The 25,726-nt window shown below is 36.1% G+C and overlaps 2 protein-coding genes across 11 annotated transcripts in view; one reads left to right on the forward strand and one right to left on the reverse strand.

Annotated features, from left to right (window-relative positions):
* Positions 1–23,198, forward strand: part of ASPH (aspartate beta-hydroxylase) — a 118,060-nt gene extending 94,862 nt beyond the window's left edge. For all 10 annotated transcript variants that reach the window (XM_085313552.1, XM_085313542.1, XM_085313543.1 and 7 more), the window contains 5 exons: positions 3,292–3,429; positions 9,317–9,452; positions 10,347–10,438; positions 13,690–13,823; positions 18,958–23,198. In XM_085313552.1, the coding sequence (XP_085169678.1) occupies positions 3,292–3,429; positions 9,317–9,452; positions 10,347–10,438; positions 13,690–13,823; positions 18,958–19,108 (651 nt within the window). In that variant the 3' untranslated portion in view covers positions 19,109–23,198. The remainder of the gene's footprint in view (positions 1–3,291; positions 3,430–9,316; positions 9,453–10,346; positions 10,439–13,689; positions 13,824–18,957) is intronic.
* Positions 23,199–23,217: 19 nt separating this feature from the next.
* Positions 23,218–25,726, reverse strand: part of CLVS1 (clavesin 1) — a 93,561-nt gene continuing 91,052 nt past the window's right edge. Inside the window, exon 5 of the mRNA XM_085313553.1 lies at positions 23,218–24,505. Coding sequence (XP_085169679.1) covers positions 24,418–24,505 — 88 coding nt within the window. The 3' untranslated portion in view covers positions 23,218–24,417. The remainder of the gene's footprint in view (positions 24,506–25,726) is intronic.

Consider the following 25,726-nt stretch of genomic DNA (forward strand, 5'->3'; position numbering starts at 1 on the left):
TATGCACAAATAYACACRCACATATATAAACACACATACATTCTGTCTGTCTGAGTCTRTCTGTCTCACAGAAGAAAATGGAAAAGAAAATCCCTTTAAACTTCCCTGGGTTGAATGACTAAGCCTAGAGCATCCCATTACAATGTGTGACTAAAGATACCACAAAGACGTAATTAATATACACCATCATAAATCCCCAGGATAATTATGTGTTAATGTTTATGGAGTTAATGGTCAATCTTCTGTTTAAAAAAAAAAAAAAACTTTAATCAATAAGAAGTGAACTTATTGGGCTAGAAAAGACTTAAATTTGTCTGTGGAAAGTCTAATGTTAAGCTAAATTTTTTTTTACTGACCTTGCTTGACTTGCTGAACTTCAAGATTTAATCAAGGAGACAGATCAATATTTAAGGAACATGTGAAATTGCTATCACTGAAGGTTCATTGAAGGTAGATATTCATCTATTAGAGCTAAATTAGGAATTAAAAATGTGATCTGGTAAATTGTAGGGAAATAGTTTTGAATATGCCCTTTCCAACAATAATTCAATAAAATGCCAGTGTACTGAAAAAAAGAAAAATGATAAAAGACATTATGGAATGAACAAAATGCTGTTCACATGGATTGTATAAGCTATCAGACAATTTATTTCTTGAAAAGAGTATATATTGTTGTAGCGGTCTTAGGTAGTATGGTGGTTATTATCTAGACTTTCCATTGCCAAGATCTTGTGAAAGGAGAGGTTTCTAATAGAAGTTCAGGTCTGGAAAGGATGTGCCAGGAAACATATCCCTACGTTGTGCTGTCCAAGGCCACCTCATACAACCTCAGTACAATTCTTTTAATAAATAAGGATTAATAATGCTATACATTGTAATTCTTGCAAATGGATCATAAAGAGCAGCAACATTCATATTCATCAGATAGCAGCTGAAGGAATTCATTCCCCTTACRTCAGGAGTTAGCCCAAATGATGCTGCAAATGAATGCAGGCAATGAGCATGAACAATCTACTGGTAGCCCGCTGCAACTACAACTTACATTTTGAGGAACATATGTTATAATGCTTCCATTTAAAAGTCTCAACCAAGAGAAGATCAAATTATAAAGATATACTGTATGTCACTCAAAGGTAGTACGTAACATTTTTGACCCATGTGTAAATGCACAATTTTTAAGTTTCCTCAGAGAAAATTGCTGTGTTTTATAGTGATTGAAAGATGGAAATTAATATATTGTCAGTAGTTATCRAGACTACTTTTCTGTGCTTTAGTTACATACTGTAAGATTGCGTTTTATTGCAGCCTTTCCTTTGTACTTTGAGAGAGTTATAAAGATCAGAGTACTACATCTTTGAAAAGCTTGAAGAAAATTTAGATATAAACTCTACAAACATTATCTGTGATTACAATATTGGAGATTATGTAAAAAATTACCTTTGAAAACACAAACACTCACAATCATTTCTTACCTTGTACCTGAAATAAAAGATCTCAAAGTAATTATGTCAAGTGACTCCTGAACATTTTTAGGAAATAATTTATTATCTGAAGAATTTTCAATAGCTTTTTATTTTCTTTACTTATTGACTACTAAGACTAAGACAAACACGTGCTGTTCCCATGGTTGATTTGTACTTAAAAGAGTTTCATTTTTCTTCCTACTTTACTGGCTGCAYAATGAATGTAAATAATATACTGATGAGAATACCTTTTTTCAGAGATATGCTTGTTTTGTTGTATGTTTTACTTTCTATTGGTTCCCTTATATGAAGTATTTCTTCTTTAGCTTATGAATTAGACTTGTGTTTCTGTTGCAGTAAGCCTTTAGTTTCAACCATTAAATCAAATATGGCCAGATTTATGGTCGTACGCCCTTGAATTAGTTAGAACAAGGGAAAGGACGCTCTTCAAAATACAAATGACAATAAAATTTGGCTACAGTCATGGCGGGGGAGGTATCATACCAATAGGCTACTGGGGACAGTGTATCATGATTGCTACCTAGTCCAGATYTTAAACACTACTGCCAGAAGGAGAAGTGGGGCTTTTTGTTTTGACAGGAGAACTTGGCAAGGAGGTGCATACAGCAGGGATGGTAGCTAATAGTAAGTTGTGGGGAGTATTAAGTGGAAACACAAGGATGAAACTATATGCTGTTTTATGTAGAGTGAGATGAGAATAGACTGGATTGGGTGAAGGAGTGTGAGAATGTAGTCAGTCTGGATGCCTGAGGCTTAGGTGAAGGCACATGGAGAGGTTGCAGGTTAAGGAGGAAGTGAATTTGGAGTGATATAGCCAGAGGGGAGCTCTATGAATGAATCAAGGGTTTTTGGATGATTGTTGTTTAAAGTAGAGTTGTTGCTTCTTTCCCTCTGCTCTGGACTTCTTATCTCTATATCTCTCCACCTAGCAGCTCTGCCGTATCCTTTTTTGTCTTTTCTTTTTTTTTCTTTTTTCTTTTTCTTTTTTTTTTTTTTTTTTTTTTTTTTTTTTTTTTTTTTTTTTTGTGGTATCTAAAATATTGCAGCTGTAATAGCAGCACTGAACAGGAAAGTGTCAGCTATATGTAGCTTTTTTCGTTTATGGATCATTATGGTGTTATACCTGTTGAGCCTCTTCTTTATACCTGTTGAGCCTCTTCTTTCCAAGCATCCCATTTTCTTCCTTTTCAGAGCCTCATTTTGCTGCTGGCATGGTCATGCAAATTGTGGAAAGGGAGAAGAAACAAGCAGAGGTCTGGCCAGTGCCTCTAATCTCATTAGGTTTCTCTTATCATGTTAAATAAAGGGGAGGGGCAAGAAAAAATGGTAACATCAGCTCACTGCTGATATGAAAAAAGTATTTGAGGTAATAATGCAACAATTCAGATCCACAAAGCCAGTACATGTTTTCATTTTCTCAGCACGTCTTTCATCAGCAGAATCTTTAATTCATACATAGAGAATTGAAGCATACAGAAAATATGTCTAACCAAGATTACACTGAATTGGATCTCCAAAGTCCTCAGGTAGAGCCTAGATTATGCATCAGTTTTTGACGTGAGTGAGTCTCAGAAAATTATCTTATTTTGTTGATTGACAACAGGATTGGAAAGCCTTGGCTCACTTTAGATAAACTGTTTTATGGTTGTTTTTTTTTCCTTTTTTTAAGGAGTTTATTACTAAACTGTAGTAGGACAATATCACTGCATCCAAAGGGCCTATTCCTTTAGCAAAGGAGTGTACGCTACTTTTTTCTACTGAAGTTTGACTGATATGAATTTGGTTGGTAACAGCTGCAATCTTTTAGGCATACAAATGGTATGAACTTGGATACCAAAGAGGTCACTTYGCATCTGTGTGGCAGCGCTCCCTCTACAATGTCAAGGGACTGAAAGCTCAACCTTGGTGGACAGCAAGGGAAACCGGTTATACAGAACTGGTGAAGGTGAGGAGTTTGTTTCATTTTACTTTGTTGTTTGTTTATTTTTTTTATGRCAATTGTAATCTAAGATCTTAGGCAGAGAAAATGCTGAGAAATCTCTTTAAAGTATGAATCATGGTAAGAGAGTATAAGACGCTAAACCTAGACTGAGCATAACATTTAATAAGGTAATTAAGTAAGATAAGTAAGATAAGGTCGAGGTGTTTTAAAAATTGAGGATGAGGGCATATCAGTCAAAAATTTACACAGTAGACAACTGTGATGCCTTAAGTACAAAATGACAGCAAAACCCTTGTGGTGTCTGGAACAGCCCTTGTGAATTTTTTGTTAGTCAGAAAAGGATGTTTCCTTCATCCCTTGTATTCAGTGACTTCTTTGGAGCTTTTCATTGCATAAGAGAAAATGGTTTAGACTCCCAGTGACAAACTGAGCAAAAGAGAACAACACTGTAGTTCTTCATTTTTTTTTTTATTTAATGCATGACATGTTATTATTTATAATAATAATTTATGTTCAAAAATTGGGTAAGACTCTTTCTATTTTAAAAATCCAGAAACACCTAAGCAGATGTTTACTAATTCCTTAATAAAGAGTGAGAGAAGTTCCTTTTTTGAGTAAATTGATATGCGGTTTAGCGGAACTCTTCTGTGCAAATAAATAAAAACACGAACATTTATTGACAAGAGACAGGTTCATTCAGAGTGGTTGTTTCACTGTATGTGGTTACATATGTTATAACCTATCATGAAAGACTGATTGACAGAAATTTGCCCTTTGAGCTCTAGAGTCCAACTCCATATTTGAATCTGCTCGTACCTCTTCYAGGCTGTCCTCATGCTTGGTTAATGCTTCCTACTCCTATTCTCTGGACAGAACCTCTAATGTGTGCCTGTCTCTGCTTTATGTTCAAGCTGTCGTTACTCTGCATTTATAGTCTTAGCACTCTTTCGTATAAAATAACTATTTCTTTAATGTTTGTTATTGAATATACCAAAATAAGGATTTGGATAATAAAACTGAAATTACAACATAGTACTTCTGTCTTTTTTCCTCCATTGTACTGAGAGATGTTGTGGTATTTTAAGTTTTAGCTCTTTTCTTGGTAACAGACTATATCCCTGAGCCTGGACCATATTGAGGCTGCTGATATATTTACATAAGTATTATAATTAAGCCATTAAGTTTTACAGTCTTCAGAGTAACCTTCACAGTTGAAAGTATAAATCCAAAATATAAGTTAAATGCACCAGAAGAAGAATATTTGTATTACTATGTTTCCCCCATGACTCAAAACAGTATTTGAATCTTTGAAAGAACTAAAGCTTGATTCTAACAGTGTAGTATGCTGCAAGCTAAATTTGAGGTAGCATTCTCCAGAGTGGCAACAAAGTCATTGAAGACTTTTATTTTATTCATTTCTGTAATATTCTAACTTCTGTACATATTTTAGTTAAAAAAGGTTATCTCTCTATTCCACAGAGCAAAAACCAATCAGCAGTTATTTTTTTTATATTTTATCTCATTATATACATCTAACATCTGTACAGAATGTGTGGGAAATGCTGCCAAATCAGAATGGTAGTATTTGACATTGACTACGTGAAAAATGAAGCAGTGGAGGCTCTGACCCTCTCTCTATATATTTGACCRCTTATTGTTAAATATGAACAAATTACTTTGAGTATCTTGGTAGCTTAATAATGCTTACTGAGGATTTATTCATGGCTAACTTAAACAATGCAAATCCAGATCTTTYTGACAACTATATTTTTGTTCATTGTACTCCCTAAAACAACTGCAGTCAGCCATGTTCCAAACAATGACATGCTATATAGCACAGAACTAACTTAATTTTGTCATGTGTTTTYTTGGTTTTGGAGATGACGATGTGAATTTGAAAGTGACTTCTTTTTCTAGGTAGAAAACCCAAAGAAAGATTTTTTTTTTTYCAGTTCTCCCAATCTAATAAAGTTCTTCTGAGGCGAATAGTAAATGTTTTATGAGGTAGTCATAAAACTGTGAGATGTATTATCTATGCTAGTTGTCTAACTTATATGTCAAAAACAAAAAAGTTATTTCCAGAGAATGATTCACCCCCAATATATTATAATAGATAACTGTCTTAGGATGGCATCTTAGGATGGTCTTCCTTTGTAGTGTTATTTTTCCTACTCTTACCTAAAAAAAAAACAAAAACAAAAACCTCAACAATTATTTTGGGTGTGATGTTTAACTACTTGATTGGCAAGGCTAAACAAGACAAATCTCATACTTTTCACTTCACTATTACCTACTAGCCCCCCCCCCCCCCCCCAAAAAAAAAAAATACTATGAGACTATATCAATGACAGGTGTATGATGCTGGTAAATCCTCATTAGCATTTTAGCATTTGCATGCTTATGGAAAGTGGATTTTTTTTCTCTCTAGCTGCTGCTTAGGTTTTGTTGTTTCACTGAAAGAATGGGAAAGAGCACTTTATAAACCAACATAGAAAGTGTGTGTTAAGTGGCTCATGTCAAGGCATGCTGTTAATGTGTCTAGTTTACACTCTTCGAGAGCTTTGGATCTGGAGATTCAAAAAGTTCTTTCTTACTTGAGTTCAGCTACTCTCATCTTTGAACACCTATCCTCTTCCCTTGGTGCAATTAGTTTTCCTCTTCCAGTCTTATTGATTCATTGCATCATTTCTGCTATTTTTTGTAGAACCTCAGTACAGTATTATTTTTTCTGTTTCTAGTGCCTAGTAAAAAAAAAATACTGTCCTAGAAAATTTTCATCAGTCTGAAATAAATACATACATGGTGACCTAGATAACTGTGTCCTTTCCGCATGTTGCATCTTCAGCTGTTGGAAAAGATCCAGATGATGCTTTGCCAACAATGTACTACAGTGAATAGCTGCTTGATTAAAGTAGGTCTTGAATTGTCAGTTTTCTCTGATGACTTAGATTTTATTAATTAAAAGTTTCAAGCACAACAAGAAAATCACAGAAAGAAAATGAAAGTACTGGCAACCACACATATCCGTAAGGTTTGCTGTGGAGTGACAGCTAGGGCTTAATGGATAAGCTAGAAAAGACTGAACATTCAAATTTAGTGGAGAAATTAAATTGAAATGTGTGTGTAATTAAAATGTCTTGAAGYGTGCCTGGATGCTTTAGGCGGAGCCTTATGTTGAAAGGAGCAAAGATATTAAGCATGCCCTGTTGTCATCTTGAAGATGTATAAACTCTAAGAGTGACCAAATCCTGCGAGGGATCTATTTGAACTGTTCAAAATACTGCCTCTCACCTGAAGGTTACTGTTCCCCAGCTGAGACATGAAGGCTTTCCTACTCTGTTTCATTGGCAAAATGAAATCGTGTCAAGCCTTCAATTTATAGTCCAATGGATTGAAATGCATGTGTGGTCAGCAGTCATGCTTCACGTGAAGTATAGTGGCCTATTAATATATGACTGCACCATTTATCACCTTTCCCTGAAAAAGGTTTGACATCAGAGACTAAGGATCTTTAATGCAATACAGTTGCACATAAAATTAAATCAATATTAAAAAATCCTTATTTAAATCTAATAATATCTTTGCCAATAAAATCTATAGTATTTCCAGATGTAAAGCAACTGTAAACTTCCATTATCACTAGGAACAGTATTAAAAAGCCATATGGCAGGTTATGGGAATCAGCTGTTAGGAAATAAGTGCATATGCTCCAGATGCCATTCATTTGCCACCAGATTCTTCATTTGAAATCAAAATATTACACCAAATATAATATGAATTTGCCACTCTTAACCTGAGGCTTGAATTTCCACATATTGTGGAGCATGATCATATTTAACTTTTTTCTGTAGTTTTTGGCTCAAGAGCCTTAAGCCCATTATATTTAAATGGTGTTATGCATTCTTAATATCCAATATATGCATAAGAGTCTGTAAAATCACGGAGATAAGGCTGAGCTGTGTTTGAACTCCTGTAACTCTCCACTTCCTTTGTATTTAAGGAGAGCTGCATATTACTTGCAGTAAAGCATTACTGTTTGTTTAAAGACAGGTCCAGATTCTTGASGGTGTGGAGGCACTATTGATTTCAGTGGAAGTTATATCTAAAATCGTTGAGGAGTTAGGTCAAAATCAATGATATTCAAATCATTTTGGCTCCAATGTGATAGGGAAAGAGCCTTAAAAGGAAAGGAGACACATGCAACTTCACAGATTGACTTTCAGCCTTTGTCACTTCTGAAGTATCAGAGGTGACAAAATTATTAATTTCTTTCTCTTCCCCAGCCAGTGCAAAATCAGCTCCTCAAGTGGGTATTTTCATTTGTAGATATGGTAGCAGTAAACCAGTACCTGTGCAGGTGAAATACTTATCTATGATTAGGTGAGAATTTTCAGTCTGCTCTTTTTTCCTGCAATACAGAAAAGTCAGTTTTCCACAAATATTGTTGAAAACTTTTCTCCCTAATATTCATTGTTAAGGGAGTGTCGTGGAAATCCAACAGAGAGAGAGAACGGAATGAATGCATCAGGAAAAATGATCAGTGTTCCTCACCTTATACAGATTGATGAGAGATAATACAATCCACTAGCAATTAAAAGTACTGTAATACTGGAATTTTAATCCTAATTTTCATAAACTACCTATCTAAAAATGTTCTTGTGGGAGTTAGTCATTTTGTTATAGAAAGTATGTTCTGTTAGTAACTTTGCTTTCTAAGTCTTTTATGGTGTATCAAGGTAAAACCTGTTTTGTAGGATCTGCTGTCTTTTGCTGTTGCCTTTTAATGGAAAAAAAATAAGTAGAAAATGYGACTGTTTAACTGAAATGAGGAAGGATAATAACCATATGGATTTTTAAGACTAAAAAGGGGYAATTATATCTTCTAATCTGACAGTATAACATAGGCTTTTGAGTTTCATTCAGCTTTGCTTATCATGCAAAGAAGCAATGTGGACACATACCTAAGCCTATTTTCTGTATGAAATGGATTGAGAATGCCTTACAGAAGTGCTTGTTCAGGAGCACAAAGAAAAGTGCAACGTATTCATCCAAAATAAGATTTAGTGAATAAAGCAAGCAGCTGGGAAAGGGAAGTCACTTCATTATTATTGAATGCCATTGTTACTCTGTGGATTGTTTCATTTATATTACTGTACCATTAAAATGACTTATTATTGCTAGAATATAGTTTTCTAACATACCAAATTCTTTATAATATCCTAAGGCAGCAGAGAAGAACAGAACTTTTACATCTATAGTCTTATGATTTTGGTATGCATGAAGCACAAAGTGGTTTACTTATTTTTAATGAGYGTATTCATAAATTTTTACCTGGAATTTCAAGTAATTGATGTTTTTCAATGGGATCAGAATGTGCAAGTGAATCTTTGCAAACCTTTTTGAAGGTTTAAATCATAACTGTCAACTATAGTGGCATGTTTACATTTGTCCTTTTTCAACTGTGACATTCTGTTGACATTTTGAGTTTCAGGTTATGCTAGTGGATTTCTTGTCTCAGGAGTGCTTTCAGGTAATAGTGTGCTACATTTGAGAAGATCAATACTCTTGTTAGCTTGCAATATAAAATAAACTGTTAAATAGCTCTCACAGTAATCAAAGAGCAATTTAAAGTGAGGCCTAGTCTGCAAAGAGGTTGGGGATTATTGAAATTTTATGATACAAATGTAATCGAATCTAAAGAATGATGCAAAAATTGTTTTTATTGCCTTCAGATGTCAGAAGGAAATTGAATATAAGGAAACTTGATAATGATGATGAACTCTTTGTTAGTGCTTTTAAATTAGAAAGTTAAAAATGGCAGGGAAAAATAAAAAGGCACTAAATCCACATAAAGTGAGTTCTCACTGCAGTAATATGGCTCTCAAAACAGTCCTTAGAAAAAAACTGGAAGCTCATTCGGGATGAGGGGCTTGCTGTGATGGATAAAAAAAGAAGCCTCTTCTTGCCTGAAGATGAGAATCTACGAGAAAAGGGAGACTGGAGTCAGTTTACCTTATGGCAGCAAGGTAAGACATTTGGTAATTCTTCTTCTTCCCCTACTTCACTCTCACATTAATATTGTGTAATAAGGAATAGCAACATAGTTTTTCCAGAATTGTTTTTTAAAWCACTGAATCTGTCATTTAAGTCTGTGAAAGAAGGATGCTAATAAAACAGTGTCTGCGACCCCAGCAACAGTGAGCATGAATTCTTTATTCTAAACCATGTTCCCTCAAACACTTCTAAGAATCCCTTGAGACCGTATTCTTCTCTTGGCAAGCTGGTCAAAACTGGAGTAATTTTGTAATGGGTAATGCATAGCACAGATCAGCTTGAGCGAAGAYGGGAGAGTGGGAGAAGATGTATCTTTAATATTGGATGCCAGCTAGGTGAGACACTATCATTCAGAAATTATATGAAGAAAAGAATATGAGCTTATTAAGAATATGAGCTTTAATAAGCCTGCTGCTCTGTCCCTGAACTGTAAAGTGGGAGTCCCAATTATTGGAATGTCCATAACTTCTTAYAGGACTTTACATATTAAAGACTGCTGAAAGCTAAAATATTATAAGCGAGATATATCAAAATATAATCTGATGTCAAAATGATATTCTGTTGGTGGCATTTTTGACCTTTTTCCTATACAGCCTAATTCATGATCATTCTTCAATAATCGTATTTGAAAATAATAGGAAGTCTGCTCTTCTCCATAAATAATTTAAAAGCGAAGGTGCTGCAGGATGCTCTGATATTCCTAAGTATCAGTAGTTCTTTTTCATGATTTGTAAAATGAGAATAATAATATTTACCTGTCTTTTTGTGTTAGCTCTTTGACAGCTTTGTTACTATTCTAAAATGTAGAAAACATAGGGATGTTCATTTATTGCATTCACTAATGCTTTAGTAACTATTTTCACTAGGAAGAAAAAATGAGAATGCTTGTAAAGGTGCTCCAAAAACCTGTGCTTTACTGGAAAGATTCCCAGAAGCTACTGGTTGCAGAAGAGGGCAGGTATTTAGCAAAATTTTTCATTTTGTTATAATTTCGTAATGCTGGGAGCAAGTGATGTTGAGGAATGTGTGCAGAGGGATGCATTACCTTGATATATTTAAGAATGTCTCAGAAACATAGTGAAGTTAAGACAATAAAAATATGCCTGGTTTTAGCCCTCAGCAAATATGTGGTAAAACATAGCTGAAGCCTTTCTATGCAATTTTTGGTTGAGCTRTATTATCTTACATTTGCTGCGAGCCCATAGCGTGTAAATGGTTAGCTGCCATGGGTCAACTGACAAGAAATAATTTATTGAACCATAGCCATATGGAACCTGGGCCGACCCAATAACTGATCCTGCTTTGAGCAGGGAGTCAGACTAGATCCTTGATCCTTTCTAACCTGAATATTTCTATGATGCTTTGTATCTGACCTTAACTTTGACAAAATTATTTCAGTGAGCCAGATTCTCACTGAGATGAACTTTATTYGTTTACCCCAGACAGAAGTACCTAATGGAAGCCAAACAGCAGTGCTACTATCTCATGCTTCCTTTCTCAAGGTAGAGGAAGAAAACTTCAAATCCATGAGCTGTGGCCTTGGATGCCAACAAAATTTAAGTCTGATCTATACTAACTGCTCTGCTACAAATTAGCCTTGCTAAATCATACAGTCAAGTTATATGTGGTGGATCACATGTACAAACCCTGCTGGATGGCCCAGTGTGGATATCATGTGAATCTATAGGACAGAATTTTTCACTGTTCATTACTTTTTTTTGAGTAAATTATTATATTATATCCTTAATTAATAGGTTAAAATATCTTTCAGGTTGCAAAAGTAAGAATGGGAAAGTTAGAAAAACACAATTTAATGATAGCATAATCCTAATTCAGAGACTTGGGTGTAAGTGTTTATCTCTTCTATCGGGCTTTGCTTTTTGATGGGCAGAAACTGATGGCTAGTGTTCTGGGAATGAATGAGCTATTGTTTCATTGATTTGTTTGAAAAGCTATTTGTAGTAAACAGTAACTGATGAGAGAGGGTATCACAGTCAGTATAGCTGACCACAAGAGTACTGGTGTCTGACATCCATAGCCAAAAAAGGGTTCTATCTCAGAAAGTCAGTTTTATTTGTCAGCTACTATTTTGCTCATCACTTTTTGTCTCCCCATATGTTATGGCTGGGACACAGTTTGCAGAAGTATTGTGTATTCACAGCTACAGCTGTAATCCAGGAGAAAGATATTTTGAACATATGAAATATTAAATAGTTTGAAAAGTGATGGCCTAGAGTTCTTAAGTTTTACATCTAGTCTTAGAGGATGTCTAGGGCAATTTTGGCCTTATACTAGCCATGCCTCAGATTCTTAGAGGTAAAATAAATAAAAAATATCACCTAACCTTCAGAAAATATTGCAAAGAAAAAAAATCATTCATGTAACAAAAGAAAAACAGGAAAGGAAATTAGGGTAAAAAAGCAAGGAAATCAAGAACTCTGTGGTAGAGGCACTGTTTGGATGATTTACATTAAGTAACTTTTGGCACCTTGCATACTGACAAAGTTAGAAAGAAATACTGATTAATTATCTACTCAATGCAGCTGAGAGACTGTATAGAACAACAGCAAGTGATCATATTATTAAAGATAGTATCACACTTTTAAAAACAGCAAAAAACTGAACATATCAGAGTTACTTTTAATTCTGGGCATTTCTTAACTCTGTTCAGAGTTTCACTTTACAGCTGTAACATGACATGACTGTAGTTTAGAAATATTTATGTATTATATATAGTGCTTGAGTACAGAATATACATATAATTCACAGATATATCTAGACTGATTTATGCAGAAAAATAACATACATGACATCATTCCAGAATACTATTATGTTGCCATTATAAAATTATTTAGCTGTAATATTAGTAACTATCTTGCATAGCCAGCACTAGCAGTTATTTGAGTTATTTTAGTGCCTGGCAGGGAGTCAAGCTAACACATCTCGCTGTAGCACTGACAGCTGAATGGAACATCTGTGTTCACCTTGACCACTATAGCTGATCACTTGCTGTCCTAGGAAACTGCTGATAAACTAAAACCTCAAATGGCTGATAAACTAAAACCTCTAAGGCATTAGACAGATATTTTCTTCTGCTGACTTTGCTATAGTTGGAGAACACGTAACACCTTATACCACAAGATTTATTGAAGTTATCCTGTCTCAATCAGTTGTGCAGATTTCTCAGTTGATAGGAGGTTATGGATGCTTCTCACCACTGCCAGATGATACTCACATTTCCTGTTCATTGGGTTGTCATTGATTCACAGAATCACAGAATAATTGGGGATAGGAAGGACCCTTCCTGTTGACATTCAATCCCTCACCAGATTCAACTCCAGATGGGCTTTAGCTTTCCTAACCCCATCTTCTGCATGCTCAGKGTCTGTGTATTCATCCTGGGTCATCCATCCCTGCTTCCATCTCTTGTATGCTTCCTTTCTGTGTCTGAATGTAGTTCAGAGCTCCTTGTTCATCCATACAGGACTCCTGCTACCTTTGCTTGATTTTCTGCAGATTGAAATGGACCATTTTTGAACTCAGAGGAGTTGAACCTTAAAAATCAACCAGCTCTCTTAGACCCCTCCTTTCTTTAGTGCCTTTGACTGGCTTTTTCCAGGCAGATTGCTGAGTAGGCCAAGTCTGTTCTTCTGAATTCCAGAGTTCTGAAGGATCACAAGTTTTTTTCCTTGATTCCTCCTCTCAGAATCTTGAACTTCACCATATCGTGATTGCTGCAACCAAGATTGCCTGCAACCTTGACGTCTCCATTGTCTTCTGAGAGAGGCTACCTGCCAGTCATTTTGCCTAACATAGGACTTGGGCTGAATTTAGCCATGATGCATCCCTTTAAATGACAAGAGCATCTTTTGACATGAAAGAAGATATTTTTCTGCTTGTAGTTAGGAGCTAATTTTTTGTAGGTTGAAATTAATCCTGATTGTTTTAAACAAAAGGAAAGGTGTACTTTCTCTCTCTCTCTCTCTCTCTTGCACGTGTACACTCCCCCACACACACACCTACGCACCAAACAACACATTTTTTGTAGTGTTGAATGTCTTTGGGATATGAGAAAGCTCAATTGTGGCTGGTACCCTAACACAAAGTGATGTCGCACTCTTGTTCTCATTGTGGGTGAGAGGTGAAGTTCTGGGCTCTTAGCGCAAGGCTGGTGAAAGTAACCTGATTGGCCTCTGATTCTTTTTGCAGATCAAGTATTCCGTTATGCATCCAGGGACTCACGTCTGGCCTCACACAGGGCCCACCAATTGTAGACTGAGGATGCATTTGGGTTTGGTGATACCTAAAGAAGGCTGCAGAATTCGATGTGCCCAAGAGAACAGGTAAGGTGTYTTCTTTTTCGTTTGTTTCCCCCCAGGCCTCTCTTTCCCAAGCCTGAAAATAGGTTGGAATGCATATACCAATAAGGAAGTATAACATGTTTTATTAAACAAACAGTATGCTCCCTAACTCTTGGAACAAATATATAAATGTTAGTTGCCAAACAATTCCAAAATGATCWATGGAGACAAAACTACTCTTCTCTTCTGTCACTTGGAAATAGCATTGGTTTTTGTCTGTGAAGTTTCTATGTTTACTTTTACAATATCCGTCTAATATAATCACCAACTTCCTTTATCTGTTTTTATTTTTTTACTTAGAATTCTTTGCATATCCAGCAGAAGTTGAGACTAAGCTATGCCTATATTTTCACCACTGTAACAGCAGGATATTATCACTGAGGCATGATTCCTGTATAGTGTTATATGGTATAATTCRGTTAAATATATTCTAGTTGAAGCTGATTTACAGCTGTGATGGTTTTGGCCCAATGAGTTACACTGGTAGCAAGTTTCATTATAGTACATTTTGAGTAAGAATTCTTACTCCTTAGGGAAAAATTATGCTGTTTTGAAAACCTATTTTGTCTCTGTTTGCTCATTGAAAAAGCAAAACAAAATGCAATAACCTAGACATTTACAGTCAGGGAATATCCTCTCCTGGGAAATATGAGAAAATCCTGAACTTCGAATGTGATGGGTGTTTACACGGTATTATTAAATAAGCTAGAAAAGTATAGTATTATCTATATTACTATTTGCTTACAGACTTCATTTTCTGAAACTTATGTGGAGCTGTTTAATAGCTATATGTACATTTTTGGAAGATGTTATGTCTTGCCTATATGCATCTAAGTGCAACAAAATTTAAATTTGKATTCTGTTCATGGTACTGTTGTACAGATATATTTGATATTGCAAAACAAAATGACAGTCAGGACTGCATGACTGCAATAGATCAGAAAGATTTTTTTTCAGAACGTTTGAAAACAGCAGCAACTGGAAATCTTTAGAACTTTTGAGGCAAAGACTRTGCAACTATTAATAGCCAAGATGATGTCACTACAGAGGTGTTAGGATTCCTGCCAACATTTAGCTCATTTAATGATCTGTCATAGCCTTACCTAGTCTATATTACAGCCTGAACATTTGCTTCCAGCATTCCAAACCAAGATCCAAAATAAGTTAAAGACAGACATGTGAGTGGAAGGAGGAGTAGCTAAAAGGCTTGGAGGACTACTAGTGAGATGTAGAGTCTTTCCCTTTTATTCATTACTGTGAGTTCAGGTCAGTGGTGACTGAAAAGCGTTACCATCAGATGGCTGTTCAGTGACCTGTGTGAACAAAGTGGTGGTTTTGTTCCCCTTCCGAGGGAGCAGGTGCTCACAACTCACTATCCATTATTATGGCTGACACCCTTATTTGTTTTAGTCTGAACAGAAGGGATGGTGGTGCGGAAAATGAACGATCCCTCCCTTGGTACCAACAGTCTCTCAACAGCAGGGATGTGGCAGGGCAGAGTGGAGAAATGTCTGTTGCTGCTGGTATGCAGACAGAGCACTTCAGTGGTTAATAGGCTGCTGAATCTGGCTCATTCTGTACACATCAAACTCCCTCGCTTGAAATGTAAAACTCGCATTCAAGCTGACTCTGGCCTGTGCTGGCGTGTGTTAATTCCAGTTGACTTTGGCAAGAGCTATACATTCAGCATCAAAGACAGGATTTTCTCTGAGAGCATTCAAAGTATGTACACAAATGAAAATGAAAGGTTTTTTTTATTCCCCTACCTCAAGAAAGAGGAGTTACTTGTTTACTTGCAGAAGAGTCTTTTTTCAGCTGGTGTGAGCTTGTACCCCGCACYGTTATTCAGTGCAGCTACAGTATAGTTAGGTGTTTGGGCCATAATGAACTCTCAGCTCTGTAAACTTCAGTGTACAATGCACAAAAATGGTAGGTAAATAATATCTAGTTATCAAAATCGAACATCTCTGACAGAGATGATAATCCTGTTTTGAAATGAAAATATAGAGTTATAACCCTACACAGAAGTTATTCTAAAATCCCAGCTGTGACAGGTTACATGAAAGCCTTGTAGATGATACAGAACTCTGTCTTGAAGTGGCTAAGCACCATAGCAGAATAATATTGTCCCTATGGTCCCACTCTGCAGGACTTTTCAAACAATGAAGGTGTCTGGAAACTATTTATTTGCATTCTAATGGTGGGTTTGGTCAGTGATCCAAAAAGGGCTAATAGTTCTGTAAACTTTATGACTTTTTTCTTTGTTGTGCAAAATAGTCCATCCCATTATGATGCAAATAACAGATCCCTATTTTAACCTCCCCAGCTACTTTATCTGGATGATTTGAGGTTTTACTGTCTTTGACTGAGCTACACTTTCATGTTATTTAGTGTAGGGCTTTTCGGACTTGATTTAATAAAAAATCAAATTGGCTCAATTCTTTACCACATTATACCATGGTAAATGGTTGACTCCTTTTGATTTGAATAATACCAATGTAACCTTTGTGCAGAAGTAGGAACTTCAATCTGTATAACTTAAAACTTTTCTTTGTTTATCACATAGCTGTGATGGTAGTAGAAAAAAATACACAATCATACTTAAAATCTGCTAATGGCTCCTTATGTGGGCCTTTAAAGCCGATGTCCACCTACCAGCCAGTGTAACTTTTTCACTAGATTGTGCTTGTTGGTTTATCCATTCTTGCCAAAAATATGCTTTGAAGATTGTGGTTTTTTCTCTTCAGAACTCTCCAGCACAACTCTATAAATTTTGGTGGTTAATATTTTCCTTTTGCTAAGTTAAACATTCAAAAATACATAGAAATTCAAATCTCATTTTCACCTTGTTTTTGAAATAATGACATTTCTTTTCATGTGGATGAATTCAATAGAATGTATGCTCCTGTATGATGGCAAGATCTTTGTTTTTTTATCATCACTACTGTTTACAATTCCTAATTCAYTTTAAAGGGACCCATCCTCGTGGATTGTCTTACTTCCTCAGGAATCCTGTTAAAAAGTTTGATTGTTATGTGATCTTTGTAGAGTGGCTTTAGGAAATAACATCTGGTTGACTTTTAGTTATTACCCCTTCAGGTGAGACAGGATGAATAATCAGATGCATACTTCTAGCCTACTGCAATGCAAAAGGAATTTGCTTTGCTCATTCCATTGCCTGACTTTACTATAGACAAATCATGTAACACACAGTCACTGTGTCAAGTTGCAGTAGGTGATACTGAGCATCTCAAAGGCGGCAACAAATGGCTAAAGCAGCGGCTTCTTACAATGTTCTGACTGGGTCACTAACAGTCACTGACCATATACTGATTTTGCAGTGCCAAGACTGCAGTTAACCAGGCATTAAGACTGCTTTCAAAATTATGAATCAAGTTCTCAACAAGCTGGAGAGAAATGAGCCAACTGAAACCTCATGAAGTTCATTCAGCACAGGCAAATGCAAAGCTCTACACCTGTAACAGAGTGAATAAGCCCTTGCAACAGTACCAGCTGAGTGWTGACAGCCTAGAAAGCAACTTCACAGAAAAGGACTAGGGGTCCTGACTAGCTGAACGCAAATGAGTAGTGTGCTCTTGCAGTGGTGAAAGCTAAACACATACTGGACTGCATTAGCAAGTGAGTAGGAAGAAGTTTGAGGGAAGTGATCTTCCCCCTCTCTTCAGCACTCAAAACATTACATCTGGAGTCCAGTCTATGTCCAGTTTTAGGCTTCCTGGTACAAGAAAGGTACTGATAAACCGGAATGTATCTAGTGGAAGACTAAAAATAAAATGATGATTAGGGGCCTGGGGCACATGATGTACAAGGAAAGGCTGTGAAAGCCGGTTGGGAGTCTGAAGAAAAGAAAGACAAAGGAGACAGGGTCTAATTGTTGTCTTCAGCTAATAAAGGGGAATTATGCAGGAGACAGAGCCAGGCTTTCTTGGAGATGTACAGTCCTAGGCTGAAAGGCAATGGACAAAAGTGGCAGCAAAGGAAATTCTGTCTACATAGAAGAAATAATAATTCACAGTGAGGTTGGTCAAGCATTGGAACTGATTTCCTGGAGAAATAGTGGAATCTCCATCCTTGCAGATGTTCAGAACTTGACAGGAAGCTAAGATACCTGATCTAACCTTGAAGACAGATCTAATTTCACAACTGCAAAGTCCTACTTTAAGCAGAGGTTTGGACCAGGTGACCTCCTGAGATTTCTTCCAACCTAAATTATTTTGTGATTCTACACTTCATATAATTGAAAAGAATATAGGTTCTTCTAACAGTTAATACCTCTCTTATACATTGCCCTATTGCTGTTGCCTTTAAATCTAGTCATGTAGCAATGCTTCCAGTCGCAAACACTCACGCAGAGTACTTGCGTCAGTTCAGTGATCCGCTCTGCCTAAGCAGTGCTTGGCAAGCAGAGGGGGTTTGTTATGAGTACTTACTCTTTCAGTTCAGCTTTAACAGTATAATTGTCTCAGCATGCAGTATGCTGTTGCAGCCTTCTTCTGAAGAAAAATTCTTAGGCTCTGTACTTTGACCAAATTTATACGATAAGACTGTTCACATTCCCTAAATTTGTAAAGAATGATCAAGGCCTAATTCTGTTGTTCTTATTTTTTAAAAAAGCAAATTTGTTTAATGTTACTGATTTTCAGACCATATTGCTGATATCATTCCCCTGGTTTCCATTGCTCATTATATATGTATTCGATTAGAGAAGGAGAAGAGTTGCTTACTACCAATATTATTCCAATGAGGCTGACAAATGTTCTCTGCTTATTAGACTCCAATCCTTAGAGTATATAAATAACAGATATTGCAAATGTCTGGATATGTATATGAGCACATGTGGGCATAACTATGTAGAATGAGAAAAAAACAATCCATCAGTAATTTGAAGGTCCATTAGACAGATCTTTCTGTAGTTTATTTCCCTTAATATTCTAATCTCTTCTTATTGGATACTAAAATCCTGACTGTGCAACACGAACTGATTAACTCATTCTCATATATAAAAGAACATCTTCAGAGCTGATGCATAGCCAGACAAGTGCCCACTCCATGGCACTTCAAATATTACTCTAAAGGATGTTCTTTTCTGTTGCAGAACCTGGGAAGAAGGGAAAGTCCTTATCTTTGATGACTCTTTTGAACATGAAGTATGGCAGGATGCTGAAAATTATCGCCTGATATTCATTGTTGATGTGTGGCACCCGGAGTTAACAGCACAACAGAGACGTACCTTGCCTGCTATTTAAGGGGCTACTTCTGATGTGAAGAACAGAGGAACTTTAACTCTTTGGAGTATGCAGATAGAACCATGCAGGATTAACTTGTCCAGCATATGGMAAATACTAGTATTTTAACGATTAGAAGGTATGAAAAAGACATTCTACAGTGACAAAGGACTTAAAAGAAAAATTTTTAAAAAATTATTTTGTTTCATACTTATTCAGCACTGATATGATAGTATTGTTTTGCTGCAAGTTCCAAAACACAAATCTTGTCAGCCTAAGAGCAGTCGGTCTGGATTTTCAAGCTCTGGAATATGTAGATGTTTTTGCTATACCTGTGTGATGCGTATGAAAACAATTGGTCAGTCACAGGCCTGGCCACATTCAGGCACAAGATTTGCAATCCTACATCCCAGAAATATTTACCAGGTTTTTATTTTATCAACGTTTATGATATTTATAAACTTATGCACACAATCAACTTTGAAAATCAGTTATACAGTTGTAATGCTAACTGCTTTAGGCATAAAGCATGTCCATATATAATCAACTGTAGATAATGTGAATGGGTTGTGTGCTTTTGTATTTTTCTACCTGAGTAACTGTATTTTTCTATCGTAATTATGAATAGATCTTCTGCTTTAATCAACCACTATTTTTAAAAAGCAATGTATGTATAAGTGCTTCTCTAGCTATTAGCAAAAAAAAAAAAAAGACTGTATAAGTAGATTTCATTTTTGCCGAATGTGGCCTTCTCTTGTCTTCCTGGAAATGTAATCAGAAACTTGTATTATTGACCTCCTAGTGGTTTTTCTAAAACAAAGTAGTTCCCTTAGTTAGCATACAACCTTCAGTTTTATAATGTGATTTTGGAAGATGCTGAACAAAATGACAACTGTAGATGCGGATCCAAAGGTACTTGACAGAACTGAGGATTATATGGTGAGCTGCTGATCTTCTTATCATTACTAAAGTTTGTGTTATGATAACCCTTTTCTAGCCAGCCAGAGTTTGAAGCGTCTCCTTTCAGGAGCTCTTCTAGGCTGACCTTGGGTGGTTGTTCAACAGGAAAAAATCTARGAAGAATTTCTTGAGCTAAGAGCAGACAAACAAGGTCTAACTTGGATTCCTAGGAAGCAGAGCAAAGAGCTTAGGGAGCGTTTTTCAAGTTATTAACTTGTATTCTGCTACCAGCATCCTACAGAGTGGTATAATAATCCCTTAAATGAGCTAACAGTGTGCTTGCTGTCTTGAAATTTATGAAACTATTGAAGTAATCTTATCCCAGTATAGTTTAAAATATACTCTGTATTTGCTATTTTGAATTTCCTATGTGGTAAAATGACCTTTTTTTCAAGAAAAAAATCTGTTTGGGTATTTAAGCAGTTTGCTGGCCTTTTGGCGCTGTACTGTTTTGTGGGAGACAGAGGGTACAGGCCCCTCAGCTATTAACACTAACGGGGGGAGAGACGCGAGGTTGCACTGAAGACGTTTATGGCAGTCTCTTTTCTACTCTTGTGCCAGGCATGCTAGGGTGCTCAGCGTTACCAAGCCTGTGGCATCGTTACTGAGGGCTTGTGAAAGACAAGTACTAAGCAAGGAGCCAGAAAGGTTACTTAAAGTCTCTGCAGCTTTGGCTTTGTGGTTCAGAAAAGCACTGAATTTTTGATAGTTTTGTTTTGCTAGGAGACTACATCATGGTACCCGAGTATTGTATGCACTACAGCATATGCTACAGAAGAGAATATCACATTTGCTGATGCAAAATACTGATAAGAGCCTTGTATTCCCCTAAACTAAATGCTTTTCAGATTTTGTGTTTTATTAAGTAATTAAATCTTGTAATGCCACAGAACACACGGTAATTGTGCCATAAATTGCTGTAACTAGTTTCTGGAGGTGTGTACTTTAATTTCCTTTTTGACTATTAAAAATAAATAAGACACACTGAAAAACTCTCTCTGATCAAGAATCAGTTTTAGATAGCTATGATAATTAGGCATTATTTTGTTGTCTGTATCAAAAATTACACTGAAACTGTCATTTACAAAAAGGAACAATTCACAGTTGAGCGTCGTATGAAAACTGAAAAGATTTGTATGAGTTTAGAAAATATAAAAATACCGTTGCAAAGCTTTAGGAAATTCATATGCAAAACTGGAAATAAGGTACTCATTATTGCTCATGGCAAAAATAAAAATAATCTCTCGATCGTGGTTTAGTCAGAGATTGTATTTTGTATCTCTGTAACATGATCAAGCAGTACAAATTATGAAATATTTTGTAATTCTGTAAAACAGACATAGTAGTTTATAAAGAATGAATCAAGAAATGTTTAAATCAAAATTTATGTTGTAGGAATATTTGTATTAATAATGCATTGTAGTTTCTATAGCTCACACTAAACACTTCCTAACAAAGRAGCGGTAAACATTTTGGAGTTTTATTTATAAAAAAATCATGCTGTGCTTCAGATTGTTTTGTTKTGCCTTTGAAGTCTTGTACTTTGTCTTTTCAGATTACAATTGACAAATAGATCAAAGCAATCAAGACAAAATGTGTGTATGCCAGGGTAGTATATTTATTAAATTGTGTAGTGACATATTGGGCCGTTAGAATCTTAAGTGCCTTGAATGTGATAAGGTGGATTATGAATAACTCTTGTAACACTGAAGTGATTCTACTCTATGCTTACCTGTCAAGGAGCTGACAACATATATATATATATATATATATGTATATACACACACACTTTTAAGATACTGTTATTGGTTTAGCTATATACATGGTGAGGATATGTAGCAAACTATTCTGTAAGTGGTATATCACTTTAGGTGTTTCTATTTGTCAACCCATATTCCATCCTGAAAAAGTCTTTCAATGGAAGAAATGAATGAAAATGGTTTTTTTAATGGATAACAATTTCAGTTTAGATACTTTGTTCTTCATATTTATTTACAGTGGACAACTGATAGAGAAGGGCAATATAGTCTCCTATTTGTAAGGCTTGACTAGTACTTACTAATTACTTTAACTAATTCTAACTCTTTTTGAGATTTAATCCTCAAGGACCAGATCTCAGTGATATTCAGACTGTTAGTGCATAACAGCTCCCCCTTGAATAAACAGTGACTGTTACAGGTGATCACAAAGATTCCCATTTGAGATTGTGTTAGTGTTGTTTCTCTCTTACTTGTGATTACAAAATCCTGGATGAGTATTCTTGTGAGAGCACCATTCCAATGGCAGTAGAAAGAGAAAATTGCAACCCAAAGTATCTCTTTGTTAATGCTGCAGTATAGTATGCAATGTCATGTGTGTATGTATATATATATATATATATATATATTTAACTTTCTGCTTTAAGCAACTTCTCTAGTGCAAATCTTTATTTCTATAGGACTTCATGAGCCTAGGGAAGGAAAGGGAGTTGAATCCTGTCACGAGGAGAGGACAACCTAGTTCTACAGTAGGTGCTCATGTTAGGAGAAGGGGAATGGAAGAAATCCCAAAGATAAATGGGCTCAATGTCTTATTTGTTTGATGTTTCTGCAAGCTTCTACATGTCTGCCTCTTTTACTGACTTCTCTATTTCCCTGCTGAGAGCTTCCACTGTCTTAAGGAGTTGCTGTGTATCATGGAGGCCAGGCTTTGTATCAATAACATACTGCTGTGGAAGAAGCTTATTCTGAATTGGGTTGTTCTGTGCGAATCTAGCAGATAAATCCCATATATGTTAAATGGGATCTGGCAGAATGTCCCTTCTGCTCAGTGGAGGCATAAAGTGTTGTGGTAGACAGAGGGGACATTTTGTTACCCCATTCACTAGGGCTAACCATGTCCAGCTGAACTCTATCATCAGCTCAGTGTCTCACTTAGGAATTCAGTGGGTGTTCCAGAAGCATATTAAAAACCATTATGGTGCCCATTATCATCTCATTTTATATATATATATATATATATATATATGGTTTATGCTACTTTGACGTGCTGGTGCCAACCACTTGCTCTAATGATTGCCAATGTATGACAATTAAATTGAAAACAAAATGTGTGTACAGTATTTGTAACTGTTTTAGGAAATAAAGTCACTGCACAYGCAATTTGATAACGATTTTTCTTTTATTTCTTTAATCTGGTTTCCATTTCAATGAAAAGATGGGACTTCTTTTGCAAGTAGAGCAAATAGAGAAATAACAAACTGATCTTTGGCATTTCTGTTCTTCCGTTCTGTTCTTTCATATTTCCTTCTAACAGAAGCTTATACTAAATAATTAATTCTAATTTTCCTTTTCCATTTTAACCACAGCCCACATCTGCAATCAGCATACCCCTCTGGCTACACCTTCCACTGACTGCAGGAGGGAAGAGGGTTAAATGGCTCTGCAGAGCTTCCATGAGCTTTCATTTGCAGTTGTGACCTAAATGAAACAATCTGGATTGAACCATTAATCACTGATGAATGTGTTCAATGAGTCTCCCTGCTACCCTCTTCACACACACACACACACGCACATGCACACGCGCACGCATGCACACACACATATCTTACTAACAGGCCACAGAGTTGCCTGTGGAAAAACACATCGTTAAAATTAAATAATTGCATTTCAAATTATGTGTGTCTGCTGCCGACACAGCTCATTACATTTAGCTGACAGTTTTATAAGGGCTTCAAAAGTTAAGAATAATTTTTCCTGGGTGCTGAACTAAGTGACCCCAGTAAACAGTGTGGATGATGCAATCAGAAAGTGTTGTGTTGAATGGCATTCCATTGGCTTTTTTTTTTTWAATTAAAAAAGGAAGCACAAATCTTTCCATAAAACTAAAACATACTGGAGTTGCTGCTATTTCTGCCCTCTGAATAAAACTGTTAATTACTGTGCACAGTTTAAATTTGAGATGCTTTTCTTTAAAATACATTTAACCTTAGCTTCTGTAAAACTGAGCATCCCTGCTGGAGGTTTCAGGAAAACTTCTACTGACACACCCTAGTTTCTTTAAGCAAAAATACAATCCCATCRTTTCCAATATTTTAGTGCCACAAATCAAAAAGAAAATGCGGAAACAAATTCTTTGTTTATGGATAGGCTCCTGCTTTGTCTTCCTTTGTATCTTATGTCGATAGAAATTTCTCCATTTTTGTTSAGCTTTGGCTGCACAGACAGATGGCTGATGACAGTTGTTAGTCAGTCTAGAAAAATGAAGTAGGATCTGTTTCCAAGCAAGACGTGTGTGTGCACGTGTGCGTGCAAAGTGTGTTAAGCGCTCTATGAGTTTCTGATACTGTGGAAGTCTGTTAATGTAGTTGTGGGTGTTCAGTGACTTGGAACTCAGTCCAGAGCCAACAGTGGCTGGGTATTCTCATTTTCACCCTGGTCTTCATGTTTCAGCGTGCCAGCTTCCACTACAGACTGAGACCTGAAAGCAAGAACATGCACATGGTCACAAAGACTGCTTCAGAAATAGCAACTTTCTTGGAATCCCTTTGCCTTATTTTAAGATCTTTGCTTTTGCCTATTTTCACATTTAAAATAAATGTTTTAAGTACTGCATTTTATTTATTTACTTATATTTCAGATTACTCCAGAATGTTTGGCACTTAGCTATTATCCATAATGCTGAAGATACTCAATAACTTAAAGGTCTGATCCTAAGAGACCATGAGATCTGTCAGTGTTTAACGTCTTCCTTAAGCAAATTGCTTGTGCAACTGCTTAATGGATTAGTGACATAAACAGTTATTTGCACAAGTGTTTGTAGGAGTGAGGCTCTGTTCAGGCTTGTAACAAATCCTGAGATGGGTGAGTAGATAAATTACATTTTACTGATGCAGGAGTCTAAGGGGCAGAACTTCCATGAGTGACCCAAGATCAATGAAGAAGCAACAGGGGAATTTTGAGTCCCAGTCCTGCAATTTATCTTTTTGTCTACACCCTTGAAGTAGAACCTTATTCAGGGATAGTCCACTTAAATTCGTTTCTGACTTCAAGGTGAGAAACATTGTTTATCCTTTGCTGCTAATGGAGAAAAAAACAGCAGAGCAAATGAATAAATGCTAGAGAAAGTGGARTGTCAGGATTTATTGCAGTAACAAAAGGAGTTTAAACTATTRGGAAGTTCAAAACAGATTTATTTTCAGAAGTGTACTCAGTGTCTGCTCATAGAAGGAAGAACTGATGTGTTTATTGTTACAGAGATTCATTATCCTCCTTTATAGCCTTTTGGGCTAGGAGCTGTCTCCCAGTTTGGAGTGGACGATGAGTTTTAGGGTTAAATCACCGTTTGTGAATTAGGAACTTTTTAAAAGGGAACTTCAAAAATTGAAAAGGTAGCAGTAGACTCATCCATCCCAGGCATTTACATATTGCATAGTACAGTTTTAGACAAGCARTTTTCTCATGGATAGCTTTTAAAATTAGGGTAATTTATTTACCTATATGTGTTTGTAGTCTTGGTTCTTCAGTATGGTAACCTCCATTTAAGCCCCAGCTATTTTGTGAGATTAGATATCATTTCTCTTTTGATAAGAATAATTAATAAATGGCATGCTTTGATGCTGCAAAATTTGATCAAGACTCAATACTATGACTGTGAATGATTTTTTTTCTTCTCATACCTGAAACTTTCATTAAAAGTGAA

Source organism: Rhea americana, unplaced genomic scaffold (genome assembly GCF_003343005.1).
Source record: "Rhea americana isolate MKP2758 unplaced genomic scaffold, rheAme1 scaffold_39, whole genome shotgun sequence".
Lineage (NCBI taxonomy): Eukaryota > Metazoa > Chordata > Aves > Rheiformes > Rheidae > Rhea > Rhea americana.